The sequence below is a fragment of the Pelmatolapia mariae genome, linkage group LG5 (assembly GCF_036321145.2).
Source record: "Pelmatolapia mariae isolate MD_Pm_ZW linkage group LG5, Pm_UMD_F_2, whole genome shotgun sequence".
NCBI classification, from domain to species: domain Eukaryota; kingdom Metazoa; phylum Chordata; class Actinopteri; order Cichliformes; family Cichlidae; genus Pelmatolapia; species Pelmatolapia mariae.
The window spans coordinates 29,989,058-30,016,406 of NC_086231.1; the positions used below are offsets into that span (position 1 = coordinate 29,989,058).

General features: G+C 42.4%; 2 protein-coding genes across 6 annotated transcripts; one reads left to right on the forward strand and one right to left on the reverse strand.

Annotated features, from left to right (window-relative positions):
• Positions 1 to 1,160: 1,160 nt before the first annotated feature.
• top1a (DNA topoisomerase Ia) lies at positions 1,161 to 12,649 on the forward strand. Of its 3 annotated transcripts, none has more exons than XM_063474700.1 (21): positions 1,161 to 1,306; positions 1,738 to 1,762; positions 4,644 to 4,752; positions 4,842 to 4,956; positions 6,106 to 6,158; positions 6,255 to 6,350; positions 6,469 to 6,538; positions 6,654 to 6,745; positions 6,887 to 7,002; positions 7,082 to 7,203; positions 7,305 to 7,427; positions 7,766 to 7,953; positions 8,045 to 8,189; positions 8,509 to 8,652; positions 8,799 to 8,984; positions 9,064 to 9,132; positions 9,284 to 9,398; positions 9,580 to 9,707; positions 10,723 to 10,817; positions 10,921 to 11,070; positions 11,281 to 12,649. In XM_063474700.1, exons 1-21 carry the CDS (start codon positions 1,274 to 1,276, stop codon positions 11,381 to 11,383), a joined length of 2,277 nt encoding a protein of 758 aa, XP_063330770.1. In that variant the 5' UTR covers positions 1,161 to 1,273; the 3' UTR covers positions 11,384 to 12,649. The 3 variants fall into 3 exon arrangements, with proteins under 3 accessions (XP_063330770.1, XP_063330771.1, XP_063330772.1); XM_063474701.1 differs by having other exon boundaries at positions 4,656 to 4,752; XM_063474702.2 differs by lacking the exons at positions 4,644 to 4,752; positions 4,842 to 4,956 and having other exon boundaries at positions 1,163 to 1,306.
• Positions 12,650 to 13,671: 1,022 nt separating this feature from the next.
• Positions 13,672 to 27,276, reverse strand: zhx3a (zinc fingers and homeoboxes 3a). 3 transcript variants are annotated; one of them, XM_063474697.1, is made up of 3 exons: positions 26,984 to 27,276; positions 15,814 to 18,718; positions 13,672 to 15,268 (listed from the first exon to the last, which is right to left on the reverse strand). In XM_063474697.1, the coding sequence occupies exons 2-3, from the start codon at positions 18,519 to 18,521 to the stop codon at positions 15,232 to 15,234; spliced, it is 2,745 nt and encodes a 914-aa protein (XP_063330767.1). In that variant the 5' UTR covers positions 18,522 to 18,718; positions 26,984 to 27,276; the 3' UTR covers positions 13,672 to 15,231. The 3 variants fall into 3 exon arrangements, with proteins under 3 accessions (XP_063330767.1, XP_063330768.1, XP_063330769.1); XM_063474698.1 differs by lacking the exon at positions 26,984 to 27,276 and adding an exon at positions 23,840 to 23,997; XM_063474699.1 differs by having other exon boundaries at positions 13,673 to 15,265.
• Between the last annotated feature and the right edge of the window lie 73 nt (positions 27,277 to 27,349).

Genomic DNA, 27,349 nt, shown 5'->3' on the forward strand with positions numbered 1-27,349 from the left:
TTACTGACTGTAAAGGTTTCATCAATAAAACTAAAAGGCTTGCATTTGGAAATCAGCGACTGGACTGTAATCAACTACAGGACTACAGGATTATTTTCAATAACTGAAAATGTTATGGAAGTAAGAAGTGTGAGCAACACCTTTGACTAGAAAGAAATGAATGCTTTGAGATTTTGACAGGACAGGTTAATCTCGTTAGGTGCTGTAATACCATCTTGTGGACAAAAACAAAGTTGCTTTGAGGCTTTCTCGCTGCTCAAGTCTGACCAGAAACTTTCAAAAGACAGATTACAGGCACAAACAGTAATATACATGTGACAGTAAATGCCTTGAACAATTAAAACAACTTTTAATGTACTTGTGTTTTAGATGTTAGCATGTGTATTCAGATCAGAAAAACTATTATTCAGGATTCAAGAAGTTTATTGTCATATACACTGCAAAACACAAATGGTTACACTGAGCAATGAAATTCTTCTTTTTCAAGTTCCCTTGACATAACTTAAAAAAATGATGTTCACCATGTGTTTATATATATATATATATATGTATGTGTATATATATATATGTGTATATGTGTATATATATGTGTATATGTATATATATATATATATATATGTATGTGTGTGTGTGTGTGTGTGCGCGCGCAATATTCTGAGCTATTATTTCGACTGCCTGAAACATCAACTCCTTTGCCTTTAAGTTGTTATGCAATAGGCCTGCTGGCTGTCAAGGTTGTGAAGGGCAGGGCAGGCTTCTCTGTTACATTTCATACATGCTCATGTAGAACACACTTAAAATCATTAAAATCACTGAACCCACATAATAATTCTCACATAATAAAAATCTTATCTCATTTGCACATTTGTAATGTGGCCAGTTGTGGTATTTGACATACTAAGATGTAACTTAAAGTGTGTTATTATTACACATGATTTAATAGAGTTGCTGCTTCATTTTGTTCTCATTCACCTGGGGGGTCAAGTGAACACAGACGAAATGCAGTCCTTAGCTTGAACTGGCTTGAACGCGAGGAACATGTGAACCTCGCTCCTCCAGTGGGCCTGAAAAGCAACACGTTTTTTTAGAAGGAGGAGCTATGATGATCTGTACCATTTAAATTGAAACGCATGCGCATTAGCGTACAATTGGGACTTGGATATCGCTTACACAATCGTGTCTTTTCTTCATTCTGCCTGCATCTCCTCGCCGGTGTGTGGGAACCTACACGTTTCTCATTTTTTTGATTTAACAGTCAAACAGCGTTTTAGAAATGAGTGGGGACCATTCCCACAACGAGGACCAGGTAATGTTAAAAGTGTTTCATAAATGTCATCACCGGTGGTTACCGGGTACCGTCTCCGGCTACTCTATTTGGTTTGACGGGTACTCGGCTAGCAGTGACTGCTAGCGCACGTTAGGTGGCTATGTTTGTAAGCTAACTCATTTTATTGTTTACTGCGTCTTGACAGTTTCGTGACGTTTCTACTTTGAATATGTCAAATGTATTCTTTACAGTTTACATCCGGAATTATATATTTATGTATAACGTTAGCTGTAACCAGTGTTAGCCGCAGCGGCTTCGGCCGCTAAGCCATTACCATTCAGCATAGGAAGCTAACCGAGCTAGCTAGTAGCGAAAAAACTCGCTCTGCCATCCAGTAAGTTCAAAGTTAGTTAGCTAGCTAGTTAGCTTATCTACTGCGAATTTTAACATTCATCCTTCCTTTTTTGCAGATTGACTGTGGCTCCCGGGTCAATGGTAAGTTTATCACATTAAACTAACAAAGGTAAAGGAGGATTCTGTCCTGTCTTAACTGATCACATCTAACATTACGTTAGTTCTCTGTAGAGGACAGAAATGGCGTCCAGAGACTAAGTCCTCTGTCTCACTCACAAGCGTCTATTGTTCAAAAGGGAGGTCTTGTAAAAGCTTTTCCGTACATTATTTTCACGATTTGAATCAATATTACCACGCAGCTGGAGGTGTTTTATTAGTTTATCGTTTTAGTGTCTTTTGTTGGCGAGCTTTTAACAGCATATTTCCCCCCTGAAAGTGAGGGTTTGGGGGTTGAGGACTTAGTCTCTGCGCCATTTTCTTTTTCGGTGTAGCGGCCTGACTGTTGCAAGCTGAACCCAGGCTGTGAAGTGCAGATGGCTGTGTGGAGGAAAATGGAAAGTCATAGTGCTTCATTAAGATAACCAAGTGGAGGCCAGAGACTGTAGTTATTTTATTTTTTCTTTTTAAATGCGCGATATTAAAAGCGTTTATTTTTTTTTGTCGCTACTGGGACTTTACTTTCCCACATTATGGTAAAGAGTGGATCATTTTTAGGTCGACTCACATTTCAAAATCAAGTTAGAAGCTCTTCATTACCCATCACAGTGCAACTTTGAGTATTGAATATTACATGGACTTAACAACGTCTCAAAGTTTAAAGTGAGCTTAGGACTTTTTTGTTTTTTAAATGCTACAATCACGTGTGTGAAATCAGAATATTAACCATAATGTACTGATAACTGGAAAAAACACTTTTTAAAAAATGTTGTGTTAAAAGTTAATTTTTTGTTCGATTGTAGCTGGTAAAAGGATTCCCACAATTTTGTTGTACATGTACAATGACAAAGTGCTATATTTCTATTACATTCTATGCACTGTTTTAAGTTCATAAGATATAAAATTATTAAGGTTGATTTCTTTACAAGTGGCATTTATACTGCTGTGACTAGGGATGGGGGGGATATAGCCCAAACATAATATCGCGATATGTCACTGTGTTTTGACAGTATGAGAAAGTACAGAAAAATTTGTTATTCATTTAACAACATAAACATAACAAATTCACTTGAAATATTGTATAAGCTTAAAAAATATTAAACAGGTAACTTTTAGTGCAATAACTTTAATTATTAACTTTCAGTTTTAAAGACTAAAAGTAAATTCTTCCTCTGTTCTTTGAGTGGAAAAAGTCTGTTTAAAACAAATGGTATAACAAAAAATCTACAGTGCAGTTTACAAAAAAATAAAATCTTTAAATGTTTGGGAGTGCAGTCTTGGAAAATGTCCTTTTCAGAGTGTGTATCACAAGTCTAGCTTCTTAATAAGCTGCATGAAGTCTTCCCTTTCCAGCGTTTGGATTGACATCATGTCTTTCGCCAAACAAATGGTGATATCGTTCTTGCGTTTGCTTTTCTTTTTTTTTTTCTTTCTTTTTTTTTTTTTTGGTCATATGGAGTAAAACTGGGAGACTCGGCAATTCCATGATGAGCTAGCTTACTTTGTTTTAGTTTTGTAGCATTAGCTGCAGAGCTTTCCTCCTGGGCTTTCAGACACTCCTGGTACAGACTCAGGTGCTGATGCTTGAGATGGTGAAATAAGTTAGAGATATTTCCCGCATTTCTGTATTACTGGCTTCTTGCACCCCTTGCATATTATTGTGGTCTGTTCTGTATCTGTTCTTTTGTATCCAAAATATTCCACACCAATGAAGTAGCTGCTCTTTTTGGGAACTAAACCTTCAGCAGTAATGCTGCATTCACCTTCACGACTTCAATAAGTTTGTGCTGCTTGACCCACTTAAGTGTAATTGGGTGACATGGTTATGCCATGAAATTGACACATACATTTTTTTTTTTTCCCTTCTCTGAGGCAAAACCCCCCCCATTCAGCTGTATTGTTGTGACTGATATGACATGGCCCACCCCTAGCTATGACACAAGTCCACTTCTGATTAATCTGCACCAGGGCAACATTTGTCTGTGGTACTTACAGACCCTTAGCTAACACGGTCTTTACTTTCAGGCTTGGCTAAATTGGCTCAACTTTGTAGTTTATTAGTAACAGTGCTTTTAATTTCACTAAGCAATCTGGCATAAATCAGTAGAATAAAACTGTCATCTCTGGATTAATGGCTGAACAAAGACATCCGAATTAAAAGAAACTAAATGAGCAAGATCTGAATCTGTTCTTAGACGGGCTTGGTCACTGATTAAACTTCTCATGTTTGGTACATGTGTGCCATTTTTGTCTTATACTAGGAAATGTAGACATTCACATTGGTTAGATGGGCTAGAAGCTCTCAGATCTCCTTTTGCCTTAGACTTAAGGACAGTTTCTCTAAAAGAACTAGATTTAATTTGGCATTTGTTAATGACAATGTTGGGGTGTTAGCTCTTTAATTTTGAGAACACTCTCTCTTTTTTAGGATTACATTCCAGTCTTGGCTTGCACATTAAAGAAACTCAAAAGGCTATTTGGTTCTCTTGCATGTTTTAACATGCCAGTTGCTTCATATTGTCCAAAGCATGCGGCTTATAGTGGCAGTAGGAGGTGCTGTGCTGCTGTGTATTACATTATCTATTTGCAGCCTGCATGACATTCAGTTGGGACATAGACCTTTTTGTACTGTGTAATTTGTTTCTACTAAGAGAATAGACACAGGTGGACTGTTAAAGTTGTCATTTAAGAGTAGTTTTCTGGACATTATCAATCTTGGCTGCTTGAGAGGACTCTGTTTTCGCTACTTATGCATTGAAACATACTTTCACATGTTTGCATATTGGTCCTCAGTGTGAGCAGACGGTTGTTTTTAATTCAGTGCGTTATTGTATCATTGTGTTGTTTATTTTGAAATTTAATACAGTTTTATTTTCAGACTCTCACAAGCATAAAGACAAATATAGAGAGAAGGAACACAAACATAAGGACCACAAGAAGGATAAGGAGCGGGAGAAATCAAAATATGGAAACAGGTATAGTGTGTGTTTGTGCTTCGCTTGATTGCTTTAAATAGTGGAAACTGAATGAGGTTAAATTAAGTTGTGAATTTCTAACACTATAGCGATCACAAGGATTCCTCTGATAAAAAGCACCGAGATAAGGAAAAGATGAAGCACAAAGATGGCAGCACAGACAAGTATAAGGAAAAGCACAAGGAGAAGAGGAAAGAAGAGAAGGTGACTTGCCAAGGAACTGCATGATTGTAACATTTACAAATTAATGTTAGAGTGATGCTACATTAGGCAATTATGTTGTCTAGATCATACACTGATATTATATATTATGGATTAAAATAGTTTTTTTGTTTTTTTTAAAGATGTGATAAATGGGAGAGGGAGAGCTGTGTGATATGACCAGAATTTCATTTCCTGTTATTAGTCATATCTTATCCCACTAACAAAATCACAAGGTAGTGCGTTTTCTTCAAATTCAGTGAATAGTTTGTACAATCATTATATGGAAAGAGTGCTGTTGCTCTTTAATATTTAAATTAAAAATTCAAAAACTAAAAAAATATTGGACTTGTGTGGCGACATCCATAATGATAAATGCTAGATGACCCCACACAGTCCCAAGGTTTCCCAAGAGCTTTCCTGATGTTTCCAGCTATCCTTACTGCTGGATGCTGAGTGTCCAGTCTCTGAAGTGCACCATTCAGCTCGTGCAGGGAAGTGTTGTTCAAGTCGTCCACACATCTGCTGTTGCAGCATAGTATGCTACGTTGTGGATTTCCTCCACTACTTTGGCTCGACACTCGTAATATAAATGAGGCAGTTCAACTTAGGTGAAGTGTTTTCAGCGGGGCGTCGTGTACCTTAAATAGAGTGCTTTAAAGTCACAAAACCCTACAGATATGTTGTAATAAATGCTGTTATCTTCATGAGTCTTTATATGGCATCCAATGCAAAAGCCTGTTCTAACATTAGACTTTGCTCTAGCTTGAGCACTTGAAAACTCCTTTTGCTTCTCGTTCGTAAACTCTTTCCATATTCTTTCACACGATTCTTGCATAGGTTTGTAGAAGAGGTTTGTGTCTGTGGCAGGGACTGGTTTGCAGCATAATTGACATAACGTCATTATGGTATATTTCATATTGCACAGTCCTAATAGGGTTGTCTACTTGAAATAATAATGTATTGTACTGTCAAACTACTCTTGATATCAGTGTTTATCTACTTAGATTTGGTGCTGTCAGATTAGTTTTGAACCCTGTAGAGAGGTTTTATAATGGAAGTATGAGTTTTATAATTTTGCGTGTATGTGGGCATAGTTGTCATTTGCACTTCAGGCTCTTCTGTCTTACTGCCATTGTGTAAACATTTCAGATGAAGTCCTTTGATGAGAAAATAAAAAAGGAAAAGGAGAATGGCTTTGCCAGGTATGTCAGCACTATACTTTGCTCTTAAGTGCTGTCAGGATGCAGCATTCATATGAAGCTATCTGACTTCTGTTTTTAATGTGTTTTCTTTGGCAGCCCACCGTATATGAAGTCTGAGCCTGAGGATGATTTTTACCACTCTCCAAAACACGAGAGGTCTCTAAAAAGAGAACGAGATGATGATGATAACGAGTAAGTTCTCTATGTTCATAGACTATAGTCTGTTTCACTAGGTTGGAGCATCTGTAGTCATCCATGCAAGTAAAGTTGTATCTCTGAGGCCTGATAACAAAGAGTGTTTTTGTTTCAGCGCTGAATTCAAACCTAAAAAAATAAAAACTGAAAATGACAAGAAGGCCAAGAAAAGGAAACAAGACGAGGTAAGCAAGAGACTTTAGTAGAGGGCAGAATTGTTTTGCTGCCATATCTTTTGTGTTAAATGTTAATCCCTATGTTGTCAGAAAGAACTAGAATACTTTCACTTCCTTTTCCCAGGACATTAAGTCCAAAAAAACAAAACACAAAAAAGAAGAAGTAACCGATGGAAAAAAGAAAGCAAAGAAAGAGCCTGAGGAGAAGTGGAAATGGTGAGTTAATTGGGTTAGCCAGCTGTACCAATCATACATGCTTATCAGTGTGGTGACAGGACAGCTGGATGTATTGTTGCTGGATTGCATTTTTGTTATTTTCACTGTCATTATGGAAATGATTTATTTGCTTGATTCTAGGTGGGAAGAGGAGAGATACACAGATGGTGTCAAATGGAAGTTCCTTGAACACAAAGGGCCGGTGTTTGCACCAGCGTATGAGCCTCTTCCTAGCCATGTCAAATTTTACTATGATGGTAAGGCTTTACACAGTTCATCTTGTACGCTAGTGAAGGACTCTGAGGTGATTATAAATGTCTGACTTTCACATTTCAGGTAAACATATGAAGCTCAGCCCAGAAGCGGAGGAGGTAGCGACCTTCTTTGCCAAAATGCTGGATCATGAATATACCACCAAGGATATCTTCCGTAAAAATTTCTTTAAAGATTGGAGGAAGGTAAGCCTAAAATCTCTGCTCCAGTTAATAAAATTAAAAATATATATATAAAATCTGTTCTTTGATTTACTTTAGTTTTTTGCCAAATTTTCTGGACACAGGAAATGACTTCAGAAGAAAGGGCTAAACTCACAGACCTGAAAAAGTGTAACTTCACTGAGATGAGCGAATACTTCAAGGCACAATCTGAAGCAAGGAAAGCCATGTCTAAGGAGGAAAAACAAGTAAGCTGCTGCCTACGTGTAGTGGGGCACACAGCATATTAACCTTAAACCCCAACATTCATTGACTCCTGTAGAGGGCTCTAGAGTTTTGTCTGCCATGCTGGATGTCATGTACCTAATAACAAAAGTGTGTTTCAGTTCTCCTGGCTTTTAATTCTGTATTTCCCCACTGATATCACACACCTTGTGAAACTTGATCAGTTAGTCTGGAAGAAATTCATATTAAGCTGCTGTGATTTGATTAAAATTGGCACTTAAATGGTTCCCGTGAACAGTGAGGACCTCTGCAAAATGAAGCAATTTCTTTTTCTTTTTTTTCCCCCTCCTGCCTTTTGTAGAAAATAAAGGAAGAGAATGAACGCATCTTGCAGCAATATGGCTTTTGCATCATGGACAACCACAAGGAACGTATTGCTAACTTCCGCATTGAGCCCCCAGGCCTGTTCCGTGGTCGTGGAGACCATCCTAAAATGGGGATGCTCAAACGCCGAATTAGGCCCGAAGACATTATCATCAACTGCAGCAAGTGTGTAAAGTAGTTTTATTTTCTCCTCGTGCTGATTACTAGCTTTTAATGCATAATGTGATAACTAAATATTCACTGTGTTCCATAATAGGGATTCCAAGGTTCCTGAGCCGCCTCCCGGCACCAAATGGAAAGAAGTTCGTCATGACAATAAGGTGACTTGGCTGGTGTCGTGGACAGAAAACATTCAAGGCTCCATCAAGTACATTATGCTGAACCCGAGCTCTCGAATCAAGGTAGGCACCATAGCTGGCACATGCACTACGACTTTTTTTTTGTCTCTAGTCAAAGTTGAAATGATGCTGTATGGTCCAGTGGTCTCCTTAAAACTTTCCTTACTCTTTTGTGTTGTTTGCTCCACTGAAATGTAAAAATTGAGACCTTTCAAGAGCAGATTTTATTCTTTTTTCTTTTTTTTTATATAAAAGTAACAACATACTCCTGTCCTGTGGAAAAACCTAGTTTAATTGGCTGTCACATAAATCAAATTGGGCATATTTGTTTATGTAGACCTTTGCCTAATTTGTTACTCCTGTCTCATCTTTTTGCCTGCAGGGAGAGAAGGATTGGCAGAAGTATGAAACGGCACGTCGACTGAAGAAATGTGTGGACCGCATCAGAGCCCAGTACCGCGAAGACTGGAAGTCCAAGGAGATGAGGATCAGACAGAGGGCTGTGGCTCTCTATTTCATTGATAAGGTGAGGTCCTGTTACTGCTATTTGCATTATCGAGTGGGTGGATTTTGAGGGTTTTATGGTGTAATGACTTCACATTGCATGTGAGGGTTGGTGCGTTCTTGAACACTACCTCATTTAAGGTATCATCTTTGTCTGGTGTACACTAGCTGGCTCTGAGAGCGGGTAATGAGAAGGAAGAAGGAGAGACTGCAGACACTGTGGGCTGCTGCTCGCTGAGAGTTGAGCACATCAAACTCTATCCAGAGAACGAGGGTCAAGAGTACGTAGTTGAGTTTGATTTCCTGGGTAAAGACTCGATCCGCTACTACAACAGAGTCCCTGTGGAGAAGAGGGTGAGCACCATTCTTACTGAAATGCAGTACTTTCGTGTAAACTCTGCTTCTTTATTTATGTGTGATTTGCCTTTTCCAGGTATTTAAGAATCTACAGTTGTTTATGGAGAACAAAGAGCCTGATGATGACCTATTTGATCGGCTGAATGTAAGTAAAATATACCCAGTTAAAGAAAACAAATCCCCTTTAATTTATGACTTGAGAAAATTCACAACATAAATCCTTATTTGAAATGACTTTCATAGCACCGCCATCTGCATTTTTAAAACTCGGTTTCTTAATTGCATGTCTTCCTCAGACATCAATCCTGAACAAGCACCTTCAGGAGCTGATGGATGGTCTGACAGCCAAAGTTTTCCGTACATACAACGCCTCTATCACCCTGCAGCAGCAGCTGAAGGAGCTCACGACTGGTGTGTTTCCACCTAAATTGTTCGAACCAGAATCCTCATTCATGTGTAGAAATAACAAGGAGACACAGCAAACTGTGTTCTGGTTTTGTTGTTATTGGCAAGCTTTTTATGTAGGTTTGTCTGCTGTTGTATAGCAAACAGGGTGGTGATAACTTTATTATTTTTTTTTTCTTAATCTTAGCGGAGGAAAACATTCCGGCCAAAATCCTGTCCTACAACAGGGCCAACAGGGCAGTGGCCATTCTGTGTAACCATCAGAGGGCTCCACCGAAGACATTTGAGAAGTCTATGCAGAACTTGCAGTCAAAGGTAAAAACTTTTTGCATACTCCAGTGAACTGAAAATGGTCCTTTTGTTTTCTTTTGCCAGTGCTGTTGTGGAGATTGCTCTGTTTAGTTTAATTTTTAAATTTGTTTTTTGACTTTTCACTCTAAACTCAACCAACAATACTGCTAACATAAGAGGAGTTGCACTGGGGTGGGGGGGCACACCACTTTACATAGAAATCAAAACTCTGAAGTCATTCAAATGCAGAGTGTTGAGGAAATATGTTAACACGATTACAGAACCAAAAAGGTGGAACTGGGTAGTGAGGGCCTTGTGCACACATACTAAAGCAATTATGTAGTTTATCTCCTAAACAAAAAGGCAAGCATGTGGGCACATTTGGATTAGATGACTTACTAAATGGCTTTGCAGACAAGGTTGAAGCATTTTTGTAAACAATAATTAAAGACCGCCCGACCAACATGCACTGCAGAACATTGTTCCATGAGTTTTGTCTCCCCTCTTTCCAACTTGAGACAAAAAAAATAACTTTGACTTTTAAAAATCCCTACAGCTGTGTTCTTTTATTTTTATGCATGACAGATTTACCCATGCTTGGAGATGTGTCCATCAAGCAGTGCTTTCCTGTTGTGCCACGCAGAGCACTCAAACTCCCTGACTCAGGCAATTTGGGTGTCATCCCTGCTAATTTAGGGGGGGGACCCCTAAATGATATTGCAGTATTCACAGTACAACTTGGGGTTATAGTACAGTTTTTCACTAGACCATAGTTGACTTAATATTTCTGTATGCATTTGTTTCCTTGGGGTTTATAGCCACTAGCCAGCTGACAGAGCTACACCATGTGAATCATGGTTCTTCTGATTTTTGGCCACCCTGTAGGGGTACACATTAAACTATAGTCTCGAGTTAAAAACAATCTGAGCATGGAAGTGTCTAGACAGTACAAATGTAATCCCCAAAATATAAAAAGGTCCACAGTTGATCAATAATAAAATTGATCAAACTCATCTGAAATGATTACTGTCATCCTTAGATTGACGCTAAAAGGGACCAGCTTGCTGATGCCAAGAGAGAACTGAAGAGCGCCAAGGCTGACGCCAAAGTACGGAAAGATGAAAAATCCAAAAAGTAAGTAGTCAGAGGTTTAATAAAGTGCTTTTTTTTTTTTTTCTCCCCTCCTGTTGTGAATCTTGTTTACATGCTTGTATTGCATTGTCTGCTTTCTCTGTAGGGCAGTGGAGAGCAAGAAGAAAGCGGTACAGAGGATAGAAGAGCAATTGATGAAGCTGGAAGTGCAGGCAACTGATCGAGAAGAGAATAAACAGATTGCGCTCGGTACTTCCAAACTCAACTATCTGGATCCTCGCATTTCTGTGGCTTGGTAAGAGATTATTAAATTTTCTACCTTACGACCACAAATGGTCACAAAGTAAAGGTACTAAATGAACAAATTAATTTTGGTGGTCAAAGGTCACTGACAAGGCACCAACTCCAATTTAAGAGGTGTCCTGTTACTTTTTGTAGTAACATGTAGTATGAAAAGCACTGCTGCAATAAAACCTGTCCTTTATCTTATGACATTGTGGTGTAGGTGTAAGAAGTGGGGCATTCCCGTGGAAAAGATCTACAACAAAACTCAGCGTGAGAAGTTTGCCTGGGCCATTGACATGGCAGAAGACGACTATGAATTTTAAATCCCAGTTTGTGGTTTTAACTATGATACATTTTTTTTCCTTTTTCTTTTTTTTTTGAAAAAAAAAAAATTGGATACTTGTTTTTTAGCTTTACTGAATTTTGCTCCGTGGCCAGACCTGACAAAGAATTTCAGAACATTTGAGCAAAAAACAAAAAGGGCGACAAGATGAAATGATGTGAGGCCATTATGAAGGGTTAGGGGGGGGGAGTTGTGGATAGTCTAAACATCTGATCTGAGATCGGGCAACAAGACTGAACTTTACCCACGACTAGGATTCAAGGCTTAGTACTTGTAATTTAAAGACCCTTTTACCTTCTGTGATTGTCCGCTCTCTGGGACACAAACCTGGCAATGCCTGAACTTTGAACTCTGTGGTCCTTTCAGCTACTGTATCAAGCAAAAACAATGCTTTGTATCATTTTATTTTCTTTGTTCACTCACTTTGTATTTTAGCCATCCCATGTATTATTAATGAATTCTATATTTTGATAGACAAAGTAAAAAATTGAATGAATTCCTTAACTACACCCACGCGCCTTTTGAGGAAATGAAAATGTGAGTGTTTGCGTGTATGCGTGCGCGTGCTTGTGTGTGCGTTAGGGCTCAACCGTAGAAGCTGTCTGTTTGGGTGAATATTTTAAACTGGACTATGTTGAATTGTTGAGCATGGAAGAGGATGTCTGGGCAGGCAAAGGGGAAAATACTGCAACCATGTCAATATTTACTTAAACAAGCAGAATGTGAATATTTTGTTTTACAGCTTCTATCAGGGACTTTTTTTTTTTTTTTTCATTGTAAATGTGAACCAATCATTTTTATCCTTTTGTTGCTAGCATCCTCGGACTCTCTCGCTGCATAGCCCTGTCTACATCTGATTTTTAACTTAATTTAAACAATTGTTCCAAAAAAGAAACCTCCCATATCTGTTACTTGAAGATGCTATGATAATGTATAAAGTCAGAAAATGGAGAGCGTGTGTGTGAGGGATATCAACTTTTGCCAAAAAGGAAAAAAAAAAATCACCAAACTGTTACAATTTTAGGCAGGTTTTTAATTATGTAATGATTGAGTATTGTAACATTTAATGTGAATTCAGTTCATTTTACTCCACTCTGTTCCACTCTTATAGAAAAGTTGATGTAAGTAGCTGTAAAGTCAACATTTTATTCCTGTTTTACCTTTTTTGTCATAGCCTTTTGATCATGTTTTTGAGTTTTAAGCTCATTGTAGATTGAAAAATGAATAAAACATTACAGGTAACTCATTGGCTTTGTGTGTTTTCTCGTTCTCTCTCTTACGCCACTGAAATAGCAACACCTCTTCTTCATTTTATGTTTTATTAATTACATTTATTTCACGGCAGCACAGTGGTTAGCACTATTGCCTCACAGCAAGAACATCCTGAGTTCAATTGTCCCATCAGGCCGGGGTCTTTCTGTGTGGCGTTTGCATGTTCTCCCCGTGTTTGTGTGGGTTCTCTCCGGGTACTCTGGCTTCCTCCCACATTCCAAAGACATGCAGTTAGTGGAGATAGGTTAATTGGTAACTCTAAATTGCCTGTGAGTGCGACTGGTTGCCTGTCTCTAAGTGTAGCCCTGCAACAGACTGGTGACCTGTCCAGGGTGTACCCTGCCTCTCGCCCTAAGACAGCTGGGATGGGCTCCAGCCCCCGCCCCTGCAACCCTGACAAGGATAAACTAAAGACAGTAGCTGGATGGATGCATTTATTTCCCCCTCCCTGATCAGAGGAGGGCCCCCTAGCTTAACGGATGCCTGTTGGGTTTGGAGCTTCAGCCACGGTGGCTCTCTTGCCCGATTTACAGCATTCTTAAACACAACTTTATTTCCTGTAATGGGAGAACAAACATGAGCTCTAAATTGTATTCCTATATCCATGAACAGCCCTGAGAACTGAAACAGAGCCCTGAAATACTTTAAGCTGGAAAACAAGCTGGTGTTATTAAATTCATGTGGGCAAAAAAAAAAGTTACAAAAATAAAAACTGGAAGGCTTCACCCTGAATGTGATGTAGGAGGTCTACACTACAGACATGGAGATGTTTGGGTGTTGCCTGCCGCCCCCTTATCTCTGGCACAAACTGTATTGTCAGCTGCTCGCCAGCAGGTGAGGCTGTGTGCATTTCTCCAGTCCTAGCACATTGCATGCTGCTTGAACATTCATCACACTGAATAATTTGACTAACACCACATGATTCATATTCACCCCTAACACAAGGTGCCGAACAAAAGAGGTGGGGGGGGGGGAAAAAAGGCTGTTCTGCTTGGTGAGTATTCAGTTTATTCTGTAAAGATTCAGAAGTGTAGAAAGGATGATACAACAGTGCTTTATGATCAGACTATTTCATAAAAGTTTAAGTCATCATAACACCGTAAGTCCAGATTCCATTTATCTCAAACCAAAATAAATTTGTAACATTCGACACAAGTGCATACACTGCTGGTAGGAGATCAACCTCCAATTTCACTTTGGATGGTATAGCACCGTTCTTAGCTATTAGCAGCTTGACAAAGATGCAGCTTAGTAGGATTCATGTAGTGACTGTATGTTCATATAAACAAGAAAATTCAGAGGAGAGCAAAGATCTCCTCATTTGGCTCTCTAGCTAGCACAATATCTCACTCTGTCAGTGTCTAGGGATCAAATTGATAATTTTGCTTTAAACAACATTTTGCCAGTAACAATATTTGATACAATTACAGCTTAAAGTTAAACATCTCCAAGTGTACAGAAAGCAGCACAAGATTGTTTCACAGATATAGACCAACAGTGACCATCAATGCACTGGCATGTTTTATCTTTTTTTTAAATCTTTTTTCTTCTTCTCTTCTGGACAGCACAGTAGCTGGAAAGCAAGGTGATGGACAGACAGGTCATATAAACACATGGACAGAGCTGAGTAAGGCAACGTTAGCGTGACAGGCTTCTCTCTGTTCAGTTTGCAGGGCAGTGTAGTGTATTGATCTTGACGGAGCAGTCAATACCTTTACTGTGGAGCAGTGTGATTCTTTTTTTTTAGCATTGCTGTCTTCATTAGTGCATTGTATATAGTCTCTTGCGTGTAGCTGAACTGCAAAAGTGATCACCAACATTTATACAGATCTAAATAAAACATGTTTGATTGCATCTGGACTTACAGTGACTATAGAAGAGTAAATAGAATTGAAAAACCAAATAAAGGAGAAAAAAAGTAAAATTCAAGGCAGTGCTGAAGTACTGGTTGCTAAAAAAGTAAAAAATATCACAAAGCCAACAATAACATATCCTTGACACATCATTTGTTTGTCCAGTCAGTACAAACCCTCTTTTATAGTGCAGTTTCAATCATATATATATATTTCTCCCTCTGACCCCAGAACAATATCTCTCGGCCCTATCCTACCCTATCTTCGCTCATTCAAGTCAGTTTTCCAGTCAGTGTGCGTCTTTTCTCTTTCTTGTCTTTGATCCCTCGTACTGACCTCATTGTGCACCCTCCCCACACAACCACAAAGAAGCATGAAAGGCTTAAACATCACAGGACTCAAAGGTGAGAAGTTCTTTCTTTTGACGATGGCAGGAAGTGATGGCAGATGGAAGAAGAAGAAGAAGAGGAGGAGGAGGAGGCGGAGGAGGAGGAGAAGTAGGAGGAGGAAGAGTAGGAGAAGGAGGGGTGGGGGGTATTCACAGTTACAGTCAGAGTCCAACGGTCCAGCTACAATCACATCTGCTGTCATTATGAACACTCTTTTTTTTTTTTCTTTTTTTTCTTTTGTGTTAAGACCACGGCCAGGGGAGCGAGCCAGCTTTTGAACATCATGGTCCTCTGGCGAGAGCAGGCCTGCTTCATCACACCTCCAGCATCTCCATCCTCAGGCGATCCCTGCTAAGCAGCACACGCAGACAGACAGGCAAACAAAACATACACAAACCGTGAGGATGCGATTGGATCATTCTGGTTGTATGGCACTGCTGCAGTGTGTTGTAAAAGTGAAGGGCTTTTTTGGGGGTGGGGGGTAGCACAGTAAAAAGATGCCTGCGTATGGCTTGTCTTGCCTCTCGGAAATCTAACTCACCAAAGACAATTGTCATGATTTATTCACATATGTTAGCATGCGCTCTCAATCTATAATTCAGCGGGCCAGACTCCTACTTATCTAAAAATAGCTTCTTAAACACAGACCTTTGATTGCCTGAATAAGCTACACAGCATGAGTACTTGTACCCGCTTCTCCTGCTTTCTTTTTACTGTACATCATGCAGCAGTCACTACAAACAACAAGCTGTCACCCTTTCATCACTCCACCTGCCTTACGTTGTTTTTGTTTTCTTGATTGATAAATAGCACCGAGCTTGTAAAATATCACAAGGCACTGTGAGTGAAATGTGTGCTTCAGTGGTGTGCAAAAAGGACTGCTGTGACTCAAATACCTGGCCTGATTGGAATCAGTCTGTTGTTCAATGAGTGACTGACTAGCCACTGGCTGCTGGTGGTCCTCCGCTCGCTCTGACCAGAGATCCTGCAAAGCTCCCGGCTGCCCCGATTCGTCACGCTGGCCTCGCTCGCCGCTCCCCTCGGATCCCATCAGGCCCAGCAGCGGTGAGTATGAATCCTGCCACACAACCCGCTGACCTGAGTTCAGTCCTGCTTCTCCTTCAAGGTGCTTGTTCATGTCTTGCTCAGCAAGTTTCTTTTTGGCCGCCGGAGTGTCCTTGGGTGGCTCGAGCTCTGCATCTCCGTGACCCCTCGCATCCTCCGACTCCGCGGGCGGCCGCTGGTAATTCTCCAACCACTTCAGCTGCCCGTTCTTGTGGCTGTACCGGCTGTCGCTGAACCAGCGCACCACCTCTGACTTGGGAAGGCCCGTCTGGATGCTTAGCTCCTCGTACTGCTGGCTGCTGGGCCAGCGGGTGTTGGAGAAAACCTGCCGGAGGATGTGCAACTGCTGCGGGGTCTTGTGGCCCCAGGGGGGAGAAAAAGACGCCTGACAAGCCGACCCCTCCGCAGTTTCGGACTTGTGTTCTTGATGCGCATTCTCTGATGTAGCCTCTGGTTCAGTCATCTTCAGCCTCTTGAAGTTGATCTTGATGGGGTCAAGCTTGAGCTCGGGGCAGCTTTTGTCCCCGGCAAATGCGTCCTCCTCCTTAATGAGCTGCTGTAAGATTGACATGCCTTTGATGGGAAAGTCTTTGTTGCTTTTACCTTCTTCAATAATGGATGAGCTGCTTTTTGTAATGACAGTGGTGCTGGTGCTTTCAGTTGGGGATTTGCTGGCATGATTCAGGTTAGGGACACTGTCATTACAGGTAGTACTGGGATATTCGCTGCTAATACTGCTGTTGTTGGTCACGTGGATGTAATTGTTTTGATCATCGTCGGGCTTCGAGGCGTGGGCTGGCTCTTGTGCACTGATGATGCTGCTGTCATGATTGTTACAAGTGATGTTAGATTTGCTGGTGTTGTCAATGGACTCTTGACTCTTGTTACTGTTTGAACCTTCCGATCCGATTGGTAAACTGTTGCTTTTGACATTTGGTTTGCCGTTGGTGTCAGCAACACAGTGCTCATCATTATTGCTAATGTTGGCAGAGCAAGTGGCAATGCTGTTGATGCCGTTGGCTGGGCCGCTGTTGTGCACCGGTTTCCTGGTGAAACTGTCAACACCATTACTACTGCTGGAATAGCTGCTGATGCTGCTGCTACTGCTGCAACTGCTGCTGCTACTGCTGCTTCGAATGTTGCTGGTGCTACTGACGCAACCGCTGCTCCCAGCCATGTCCAGGCCGTTGCTCTTTTCCGGCTCCACAGTGGGTTCAGTATTCTTGGTCAGTACCTGTGTAGTTCTGACTACAGAGGGGAACTTTGGGGGGACAACCGGAGTAGAATACGAGACCCGGGTAATGTGGGGGTTGGTTGACATGCTGGCCTGTGTGGCTATGACTCCGACAGACCTGGCCTTTACACCACTGTATGGAACTTTGGCCATCTGAAAGTTTGGTCCTTTTGAGCCTGGATGGGCAGTTACAGTGTGGTGGGTTACAATGTGATTGACGTGCCGTGGTGTGGTCGGTTGCTTCTGGGGTGCTCCACCTTGGAACACGGTGTTGAACATCTTCCTTCTGGCCTCTTCGATCTCTTCAGGAGACCAGCTTATGCCCTGCTTGAGTCGTTGGGCAGTAAACCACAGTTTGATCTGCTCTTCGGGGAACTCTGACACCACTGTTAGGTAGCAGAGCTCTGCTTTGGTCGGGTAGGGAAACTTGCCAAAGGATGTCTTGAGAAAGCTGCTGGTGTCCATGGCGGCATCGTAGGTGGGGATGCTGCTGAGGGGGATCATTACCTTTGGAAGGTCTTTATTGGAATCAGAGGAGGGGGGAGAGTAAAGGGAGGGAGTGTGCTGGTGAAAGACTTGGTTGGACACTGTCGTCGCAATCACGTGAGTGACAGTGGTCCTCGGCATAGCTGGGGCACCAGAAATACTGAGAGCCCCGTTTTGGAGTTCAGGCACATTTGTCAGCATGCTGGGGTCTACATCCTTTCCAGTGTCAATCTTCCGTACCTCCACAGTGTGAGAAACCACAATCTTTTTGTGCTCCCCCTTGGCTTTCATCATCTTTGCAATTGGTGTTTTGGTGAGGGAGATCCCAGATTCTCTGTAGTCTTCTCCGCTGTCCGTGAAAAGGCTTTGCTCCACAGTTGTTACGCCATCTCTCTTGTTGACGGCTAGAGAGGCAGTAACGAGGCCCTGCATTATCTTCGGGTGGGCCTTGGCGTTGTGCAGAGCGAGAGCCTCGAAGCGGACTACTGACACCCCGCAGTTCAGGCAGTAGAAGGTGGGCTGGGCCCTGAAGTCTAAGTGGCAGTTGTGCATGTGATCCAAAAAGTAGTTGAGATCTCTGGACTCGAAACGGCAAGTCAGACAGCTGTACGTGCCTCCTTTCTGCATCTCACTGCCACTTTCAGATTTGGAGGAGCTGTGAGAGAAATGCCCAGATTCTTCTCCAGAGATGCTGAGTATGCTATCTTCTGGGATTGTTGGTAGGAGTTCTGGTAGCGAGCCCAGTATGATTTCCTCACGCACATGTTTGGATTTGGATGGTATCATGCAGGGTACAGTGGATTTCCTCTTGCTGGCCATGGTGCAGCTTTGTGTAAATGGGAGCGTGAGTGATTGGTTGTCCGGTGTGATGAGAACAGAGGGCGGGTGGATAGTGGAGAGGGTTGAATGGAATTTAGTGTCATGGACCAGCCACTATGATATCACAGTGTTGCTTCATGCCTTCTGCCACTTTAGGACTCCTGCCACATGGACAAGTTTAACAGCTCCCAGGGAACCTGTGAGGAAAGAGTACAAAAGAAGAGAGAGGTGTGATTCTTTCATCTTTAAAAAGTGCAAAAAACGTCGTGTAAGAAGCAGTGAGAGGAGGCAAAACGGAGGAATATAATGTGAGATAATTACATTTATTCATTAAACTTGAATGTCATGCGAATCAAAGATAAAGACCTGACAAAGATGAAATGCAGGTATATGGTCTATGCTTCCAAATGAAAAGAATGAAACATTTTTACATATTACAGTGAGCGCAGTGCGGAGGACGCTAACAGCTCCACACAGGGTAATACGTGTAGGTGGAAATTCAGTGTGATAAGTGTATTTATCAGCAATTACAGCACCAAAGTAAAAGAGTCAAGAGCTTTTATTTTGTAAAAGATTTTTTTTATTATGATCATAATCAAAGAGGAAGGTCACCTTAAATTACCGTACAGAACGAGGTAACATGAATCTCGCTCGCTAGGCAGATTATTTAAAAGTGACATTAGAGATCATGCACAAATTATTGGTTATTATTCATCTTTTAAAATGATTTTAGGCTGATTTCATGAATGCCGAAAAAAATATTTAGCATTAAATATATCAAGGCGAAAGGCATAGGAAATATGAGAAAGCATTCTCATATTCCAGTAACGAGTATATTAATATAATTTAGAGCTTCACTAACAGACAGTAAAACACACACACACGCACTTTGAATACACGCAGTCAGAAATGACTAATCTCACTGATATTTGTTTTTTTTCCCCACAGCTGCCTCATGATCGTCCCTTCTCGTCGCTGATAACATGTGTCTTCTGAAATGTATTTAGTAGAGCTTCGCCATATTGACAAAACATCATCAAAATGCTGCTTGCTGGTAAAATAAAGATAAAGGTAGTGTGTTAACATAATGGTGCTGGGTTCCTTTCAGTCCTGAGATCTCTGTTTCCTGCATTCAGGAAAGGGTTAATATCATTAAATAAATATTGTCCCTGGTGATTTTCGCACCCGCTGAGTGAGATGCACTCCACTGCAAATTGATAGTGCTCACTGTATCTAACCCCACAGACTCTTTCACATTGTCTCAGCAACCACAAATATGCAAAATATGCGCACAGATTTGTGTCTTACAGAAATATTCCCTTGTCATTGTGCGTGTGCGATTAGAAATGAGAATTCTTTTAAAAAGCTGATTTTTGATTTAAATTTTTTTTTTTTTTAAGGGGAGAGCCGCACTATATTTCAGCATCTGTCACATGCGCAGGTCGTCCCGCCCTGTTCCTCTTTGGTTTGTTGCTATAAAGCAGACATATGAAGGTTAAATTCAGTGAACAATATTAGTCCACTCTTGGATGTGAGCCATTTGTTTTACATTGCACGTTACGGCGTACCTTCCGGGCATAATGTAATGTGGAAATGGAAATTAGGTGACTCGCGTGTCTGGTGTGTGTTGCAGCAGCCAGCTGACAACAGTACTGTTGAGGACTTGAAATATTCTCATAAGGTTACTACAAACACATCCAAAGCTAGATACAAGCTGGCGGCTCAATCCGTCTCATCCTGCATTTGTTCAGCCAGCAGCATGGCAATGCGTGCATGCATACAAACACGATACACACATCACTGAGTGCACAAATCCATTAGCAAAACACTTCCACAGGCTTTCCCTTTCTATAACACTCCAATTATACGGATGGATATGGATTGTCACTTCAGTCTTCAACATTTCCCCTCTTCCTTCTTCGCGTTTTTATAAAACGTGCCTCTGTTCTCTCGCAAATATTTAACAAAGTTTGTAGGACAAGATGACAGACACACTGCAGTCTGCATTTGCAGTAGAGAGGTTTTGAGAGTCATTTTACCAGCCGTAAGTGCTAAACACAGAAAAAAAACCCATGAAAAAATATCAAAGTAGAGGCGCAGCTCCGCAGCCTCTGCCCTCTGAATGAACTTCTGACACACGCGCAGAGCCTCTGTATTTCACTCCCGTCTTCTTTTCTGAGACTGGAGAGGCACTGATGTGTGACATGCTGCTGAAAACGGGTCTCATCCAATCACCATCTTTCTATATCACTTAAGCTTTACCTTCTACCACAGGTTTATCGCCCTGAGAACGACATCAGCCGCATTAATTTCCCCCTAAACCTGCTTTCTGTTCAAATCCGGCATACCTCAAGCACGGCGTGCTGCAGTTTGCTGCTTACAAAGGAAATCGTTTCACATACTTCCAGCACATATTTTTTTGGCACGCTGCGCTCGCACTAACTGAAGAGCACTTTCACAGACTTTTCATTTTACTGCATCCACGTGCGCGTTCACCACGGCTGGCTGGATGGTAAATAAAAGATGAACCTGTTCCAGAATTAAAACCCTCAAATGACTGCTCAACAGTACACACTGATCCCAGACAGGCTGTGACGTCCTCCTTATAACTGCCTCTTTTTCATTTCTACTGATGGCTGCTGCTTTCTGACAGAAGGGAAAAAACTAAAATTAAAACAATACAAACAAACAACAACAACAAAAAAAAACTAGGTCACCAGCATCTTATGCAGTAATCCCGGTTCTCTGCATCCAGACGCGGGCATGTGCTGTATGTTTTGCCGCCAGAGAGGTCATGATATTCTCTGACGGCACACTCGATTAACCCCTGGTGAGGACACGGGGTTCACTGAGGCTGTTCCACGGAACGAGGGATTTAGAAGTCAGCTTTCATGCAGCAGAGGGATGTAGTCATGCACATCTGAAACATCTGTGCGAGAGATGTTCCTATGCTATAGAACTCTGCGAAAAAAATCAGCGCTGGGTCCGTTTGTCTGAGCTGCCCCAATCGCTGCGCTCATCCAACAGAGAGCACATTATGTGCCAGGATGTGTTTGAAACTAAACTCACGGAGAGGGTACTGTAATTTTGGCTGTGGGCTGCGACTGGCATAGCAGCCCCTGCAAGGGATGCCGGTCTGTGACGAGACAGACGCCGGCCCAGTACAGACGCTCTCCCCTCCCCGAGAGAAACACTCCACTTCCTGCATGAGAAAACCTGAAACAAGCCAAAAGTTGAGAAAGGTTACATAAAGAATCAGGTCACCTATCTAAAGAATGGGCTGCTTTATCTGGCGAGCGAGACGTGCGAGCAGACACAAGACAAGGGCTTCCCAGACAGGGAGCCATTGAATGGTTCCCTCTGAAAAGCCCGGCCTTGTGTTTCAGCGGCGAGGTAGACAACGCTCAGACGATCACTGTCCTCGGTGTGTTGTATGTCCTCGCAGTGGCACCGTCTCTGTGGGATGGGGGGGGGGGGACACACGAGGAGGAAACTCTTTTCATCTCATTTGACCAGGGGAGTTGTATCTGAAGTGAGGGAAAGTGGCAGAGCTCTCAGACGTGTTTTTCCGAACACCCACGCTCCAAAGGGGGAGAAACGGAGAGTCCTCGCTCGCTGGACTAAAACCACGTTTAAACCGTTACACTTTTTTTTTCTTTCCTCCCCCCCAAAAAACAAGCGTTTCCAAACAAATGGGATTAGGCCAGGTTTAAATTCTGATGGGGTTTATACGTTCCGCCTGATTTAATAGCAGCATTAAGATTTACAGCCTCATGTGCTCTTACACCATCATTTCCATAACAATATTATATTTACATCTCATTAATATTTAATTATATCCCCGTCTACTTTTAAATGGCAACCACGTGAGTGCTACCACCTTTTTTTTTTCCAGGCCAAAAAAATAAAAACAGTTGAAAGAGAGCAGCATGTATTCCCATCCATCACCTCATAAACTGCTGCAGTAATTACAATATTACAACACGAAAAAAAAGGGGGAAAAAAACAAAAAAAAAAACCATGCCCAATCTACAGCGAGCTGCTGCCAGCGGAAGAGGGAGGCGAGGCTGCAAAGTGGTTGCTAGACATTAAAATTTAATTCAAAACAGTCTGATGACTGATTCAGACACTCCCAGATTGTTGGGTCACCTACAGTTGACACGAACAAACAGAGATTGGCGTTTGTGTTGTGCCGCCCCGTTCACATGAATGAGAACGCGAAGGCTGGAGGAGGGAGAAGGACAAAGGAAGACAGAACTCAGACATTTGGGAGTGAAGTGTGAGGATGACTGACGATGATGACAGGCTGTGCTGTTTCAATATTCCTCCCCGCTGACACGCTTGTAGGCACGCAACTCTCTACGCTTGGTCCTCACACACTCCCACCTCACCTCCGCAGCATTTAGCACCTGCACCGTTCTGAAAAATCTTTCTCTTTGAACTGAATAACTGGCAAGGAGTCTCTCGGTGTGACAGTCACAGAAGAGCTAAAAAAAAAAAGAAAAAGAAAAAAAAAAAGGAATAAATTCTCTCACTTATGACAACATTTATTTTGTGTGTAATTTGCTGTGACAGTGATCCACGGCTGTCTTGAGAGACTCCTTCAAAAAAAAAAAATCTGTTAAAAAAAAAAGACTTTCTCTCTGCTGGTGGTTGGGGTGGATGGGGGGGGGACTCCTGACAGATACATTTGAATGATCAAAAAAAATCTGTTTAGCAGGAATCTTTCCTGCCAAACGTCCATTAAATAGATTAACGCCATGTGAGTGGATCAGCTGGACACCCAAATATAAGCCAGAGACAGAGAGCAATTACTGTCTTGCACAGAGAAGAGATAGGGAACAATGGCGCCTCATTTATAAGGGAAACGTGATCCAGTGCTGGGAGCCTTTACGCGGCCGACTGTCGAATTGTTCGGTTTCCGCCGCGTCTGCTCGTATCTCGTGTCCGTCATGACGCGCTGCTCTTTCCTGACATCTAATGAGGGGCAGCTTTCAGTTTTGGGGACACCTTTGTGCGTGCGTGCCAGCGTGAGTGTTGAGCTCCAGCGTTACGTGTGCTGAAAAACAATTCAGAGACATCAGGGTCATTAGAACTACGCTAATAGAGCGCACAGGTCTCTCCACAGCCCGTCCAGCCGAAGACATATGAAGAGGTTTCAGTGTGTGGTCTCAGTCTCCATTGTGGGCTCTGATTATTTCCTTTCCATGGGTGTGTTTGTGTGCGTATTAGTGTCTGAATGTCTGAGACGCAGGTGTTGTCAGCCAGCTCGTCCACGTCCTTCTCCTCCTCCTCACGCACACCGCCCCCCCTCTTACCTCCATGACTGCAGCCTCGTCCACTGGGAGACCAGTCGGTGGTGCCACTCATGTGTTAACATCGCCATGGCAACCCCTCTCTTCCCCTTGCCCACCATGTCACACACACACACAGAGCAGAGTCACTCATCCACACCCACCCAACCTCAAGACACACACACACACGCGTGCGTGCGTGCTGAATTCCTTGGACTGCATCCGGTGCAGGACAAACTTAATCCACATGCCCCGCCAGCCATCTTTGAAAACTCCATTCATGGTTCAAGTCTCTTTCAGTCAACTTTGGGTGAGGTCTGCAGCAACAACTTTGCTTTTTTCCCCCCCTCTCTCTCAATCACATTGTGGGGGAAAAAAAAAGAAACTCTGCCGCACTGTTCTCATGTGTGTGACGGGCCGATGAAAGGAATATCACAGCTGAACGGGACACAAATGAGCTCCCGTCACTGTTTTTATCTTGCTAAATCTGTGCGGAGGCCCGGTGACTGAGGCGGTACAGTACATACCTACCGCGCTCTGCCTGTCTGCCGGCATCTTTTTCGGATGGCCCTGTTTTGTGTTAATATGACCGCTCGCTGTTGAAATGTCTACATTGTTCTGCCAACCCTTCTACCCGTGACCCAAATGAATGACAGACGAGTAAACGGTGGTGCGCTGAGAATAAAAAATAAATAAATAAAAAAAATCTGAGTCATGCATCTTTTTAAAAATCACTTTTCATGAATAAGTTCTTCAGTTCTGTAGCCAAGACTACAGGCATTCATTTGGCAACTTAAGAAGAAAAGGAAGAAAGATGGCGGCATATCGCACATTGTACTGTCCATCCTAAAATGGCTGACATCACAGCCTCTTCTAACTGCCAAAGCCTGGTAAATGCCAGCTCCTGCTGACCAAACCTTTCTTGCATGGGACAGAAAAAGTGGCAGGGGCTCTTTTTCCCCACTAGCCCCAAGGTTTTTTCCCACCCATCAGTGCACGGACGTTTCTTTTGGTTGGAACTGTGCAAACATGCTGTTTTAGTGAGCCTTTTGAGCGGTCCGGGCTTCGATACGGCATTGGTCCGCTGACAAAAGCAAAACCAAAAAGGATGAAAGACCCAAATAAAAGTGAACCTGCTTTGAACGCCAACCTTTTTGGTGGGAGAAATAGGACTCGGCGTTGTGTGTTGGAGAATTCTCTGTGAGGATCATGAGGTATGCCGCTATCATGAATGCTTGTTTGTATAAAACGGCTGGAAATAGATCTGGTTGGCATTAGATAGTTGATTTTCTTCTCCGAACCCAAGGAATGTTATACACTCCATGTCAGCTAAATCTGCAAATCATGACCATATGACCTTCCTTGGTATTCTCTGGCACGGGATTCGTTTTAAGCTGTGGGAGGCACACACACAAACATAACATCCACAGCGACTGCTGTTGGAACTCAGAACACCACATCCTTAAAAGTACAGTATGCCAGGTATATGGAGGGATGGCATGGGCAGAGATGCTGTTTTTTTGGAGGGGAGTGGGCACTCTTGGCCCACTACATTGTGTCTGTGTATACAAACACTCCGCTGTGGCCATGACGAAAACTATGAGCTGTGCCTAATTGCAGGGAGTGCGGGATGAAAGGCAATATGCCTGGCCTCATTAGAGCAGTTCCGAGAAGGGAGATGGAAGACCGTTCCCAGGGATCCACAAAAGGGAATTGACATTCCCCCGGTGTAAGTGTCCTGCTAGAGTGAAAACCTCCACACATACTCAACTCACCGGGCCAAAGCTGAACCCGGTCTGCCGGAGCAGCACAGCGAGAGCTCATTTACCTTTGTTTTTGCTGGTCATCACACAGCCTGCAAATTAACTATCGGAGTGCAGAAACGTTCACTGGAGACTGGACTGTGCTCCACACAGCCCCAAAAAACACCTCCTGTCTGAGGAAAACCTCTGTGGCAGAAGAGTTGTGCAGTCATTTCCATGACCCAACGTCATTTCTAATAAGCTCGCATGGTTAAACAATTAAAATACATTCCAAAAATTACCCGTGAACCATGCCTGTCTAGCTGACTGCTTGAATAATTTGGGGTTGTCTCCTGTGCTATGGACACTGGACCTACAAATGATTCACAGAGGCAACATTAGTCAGCGCAGAGGTCCCTCCCCTAAAGCCAGAGACAGACACATGGCATTCAAAGCTGGGTCAATATTTATGTGCAGATAAATGACAATGTGCCCTACAGGAGCAAACACTCACACACACACACACTATATATATATATATATATATATATATATATATATATATATATATATATATATATATATATCTCAATGCATCATTAATAGTGCACAATTTGCGAAATATCTGCCAAAAGAGACGCTCTACTTACTCTACTGTACATGTATAGTGTGTGTGCGAGAGAGAGAGAGAGAGAGAGAGGGAGAGTGTGTGTAGGGCACCAGCACATGTTGGTAGGAGGAAGAGAAGGAAATGAAAGAAAAAGAGTCCTGTGCACAGAGATACAGGCCTACCTTTCTACTCTGGCAACAGAAATAAATTTGCAGCGAGTGAGCGATCAATAGGTGAAAATTGATACTTGGCGTACAGTTTGAACATCTATGAACTCGGAGGCTGTTTTCTTTTTCTTTTTTATAAAAAACAAATCAGTCGACAAGCCTGCTACACTACTGTGTTCAGAAGTCTTTCACAAGTAAAAGCACTCACACTCGCAGCACAGTGGGGGAAACAGAGCGCGTTGTGCAATAAAATAAGCACATACGCCACATTGTATAGCGCGAGAAGGAGCGCAATTTGAGCCCGACGGAGGATCCGTGGTTGTAACTGTAACAAACTGACGAGTTAACCCGTTTCACTCCATTCACGAGGCTGTGGGGCAACACACCGCCTCGGAGCCGACTTGCCAAAGGCGATCTGCCACTCTATATAACCTTATGAATATTCCCAAAAAAATCCTCCACCCCCCTCCTCCACCTACTGTCGCCATTTTATACATTGGCGACTTCATATAAACTGCCTCCACTACAGCACCAGATGAAAATTCAATATTCAATAGCGACACATAATTCCAGTAAACAACTTTGGAGATCGCACCTCGTCACCCAGTGAGACGTATTCGTGTTTCGGATGAATAAGATGTGTCCTTACCTCAGCCGTCGGTGGGAAAAAATGGAATCCGACATTAATATATAAATGAATAATATTGGATTAGCTCCGATCGCTGCGCTTTGAGAAGAAGAGGAGGCGAGCTGGGGGTGGGAGCTCTCCTCAAGTGAACCCGGTGAACTGGCGTGAACCCGTCAGTGACCACGGCAAGGTACATTACATTACATTACCTTTCCACCCCTCCGCTACACTGTATGAAGACTGCAAAACAACTATGGTCGGCGGTGCAGGACGAGGCTGCTCCAAAAAAAATTATAGCGAGTGTATTTCCTATGAACACGTGATACAGAGCGTCATCCAAAATCCAAAAGCCCTTTCATCTAAAATTTTGGAGAGGGGCGGGGATGA

Bases quoted from the DNA above. Each gene is read 5' to 3' on its own strand.
- zhx3a (XM_063474697.1), bottom strand. From the start codon at position 18,521: ATGGCCAGCAAGAGGAAATCCACTGTACCCTGCATGATACCATCCAAA. The intron at 15,269-15,813 runs GTATTTGAGTCA...TGTGCTGCTTAG, and splicing joins ACTGATTCCAATCAGGCCAG to CAGGGATCGCCTGAGGATGG.
- top1a (XM_063474700.1), top strand. From the start codon at position 1,274: ATGAGTGGGGACCATTCCCACAACGAGGACCAG. The intron at 4,957-6,105 runs GTGACTTGCCAA...TAAACATTTCAG, and splicing joins AGAAGAGGAAAGAAGAGAAG to ATGAAGTCCTTTGATGAGAA. The intron at 7,003-7,081 runs GTAAGGCTTTAC...TTCACATTTCAG, and splicing joins TGTCAAATTTTACTATGATG to GTAAACATATGAAGCTCAGC.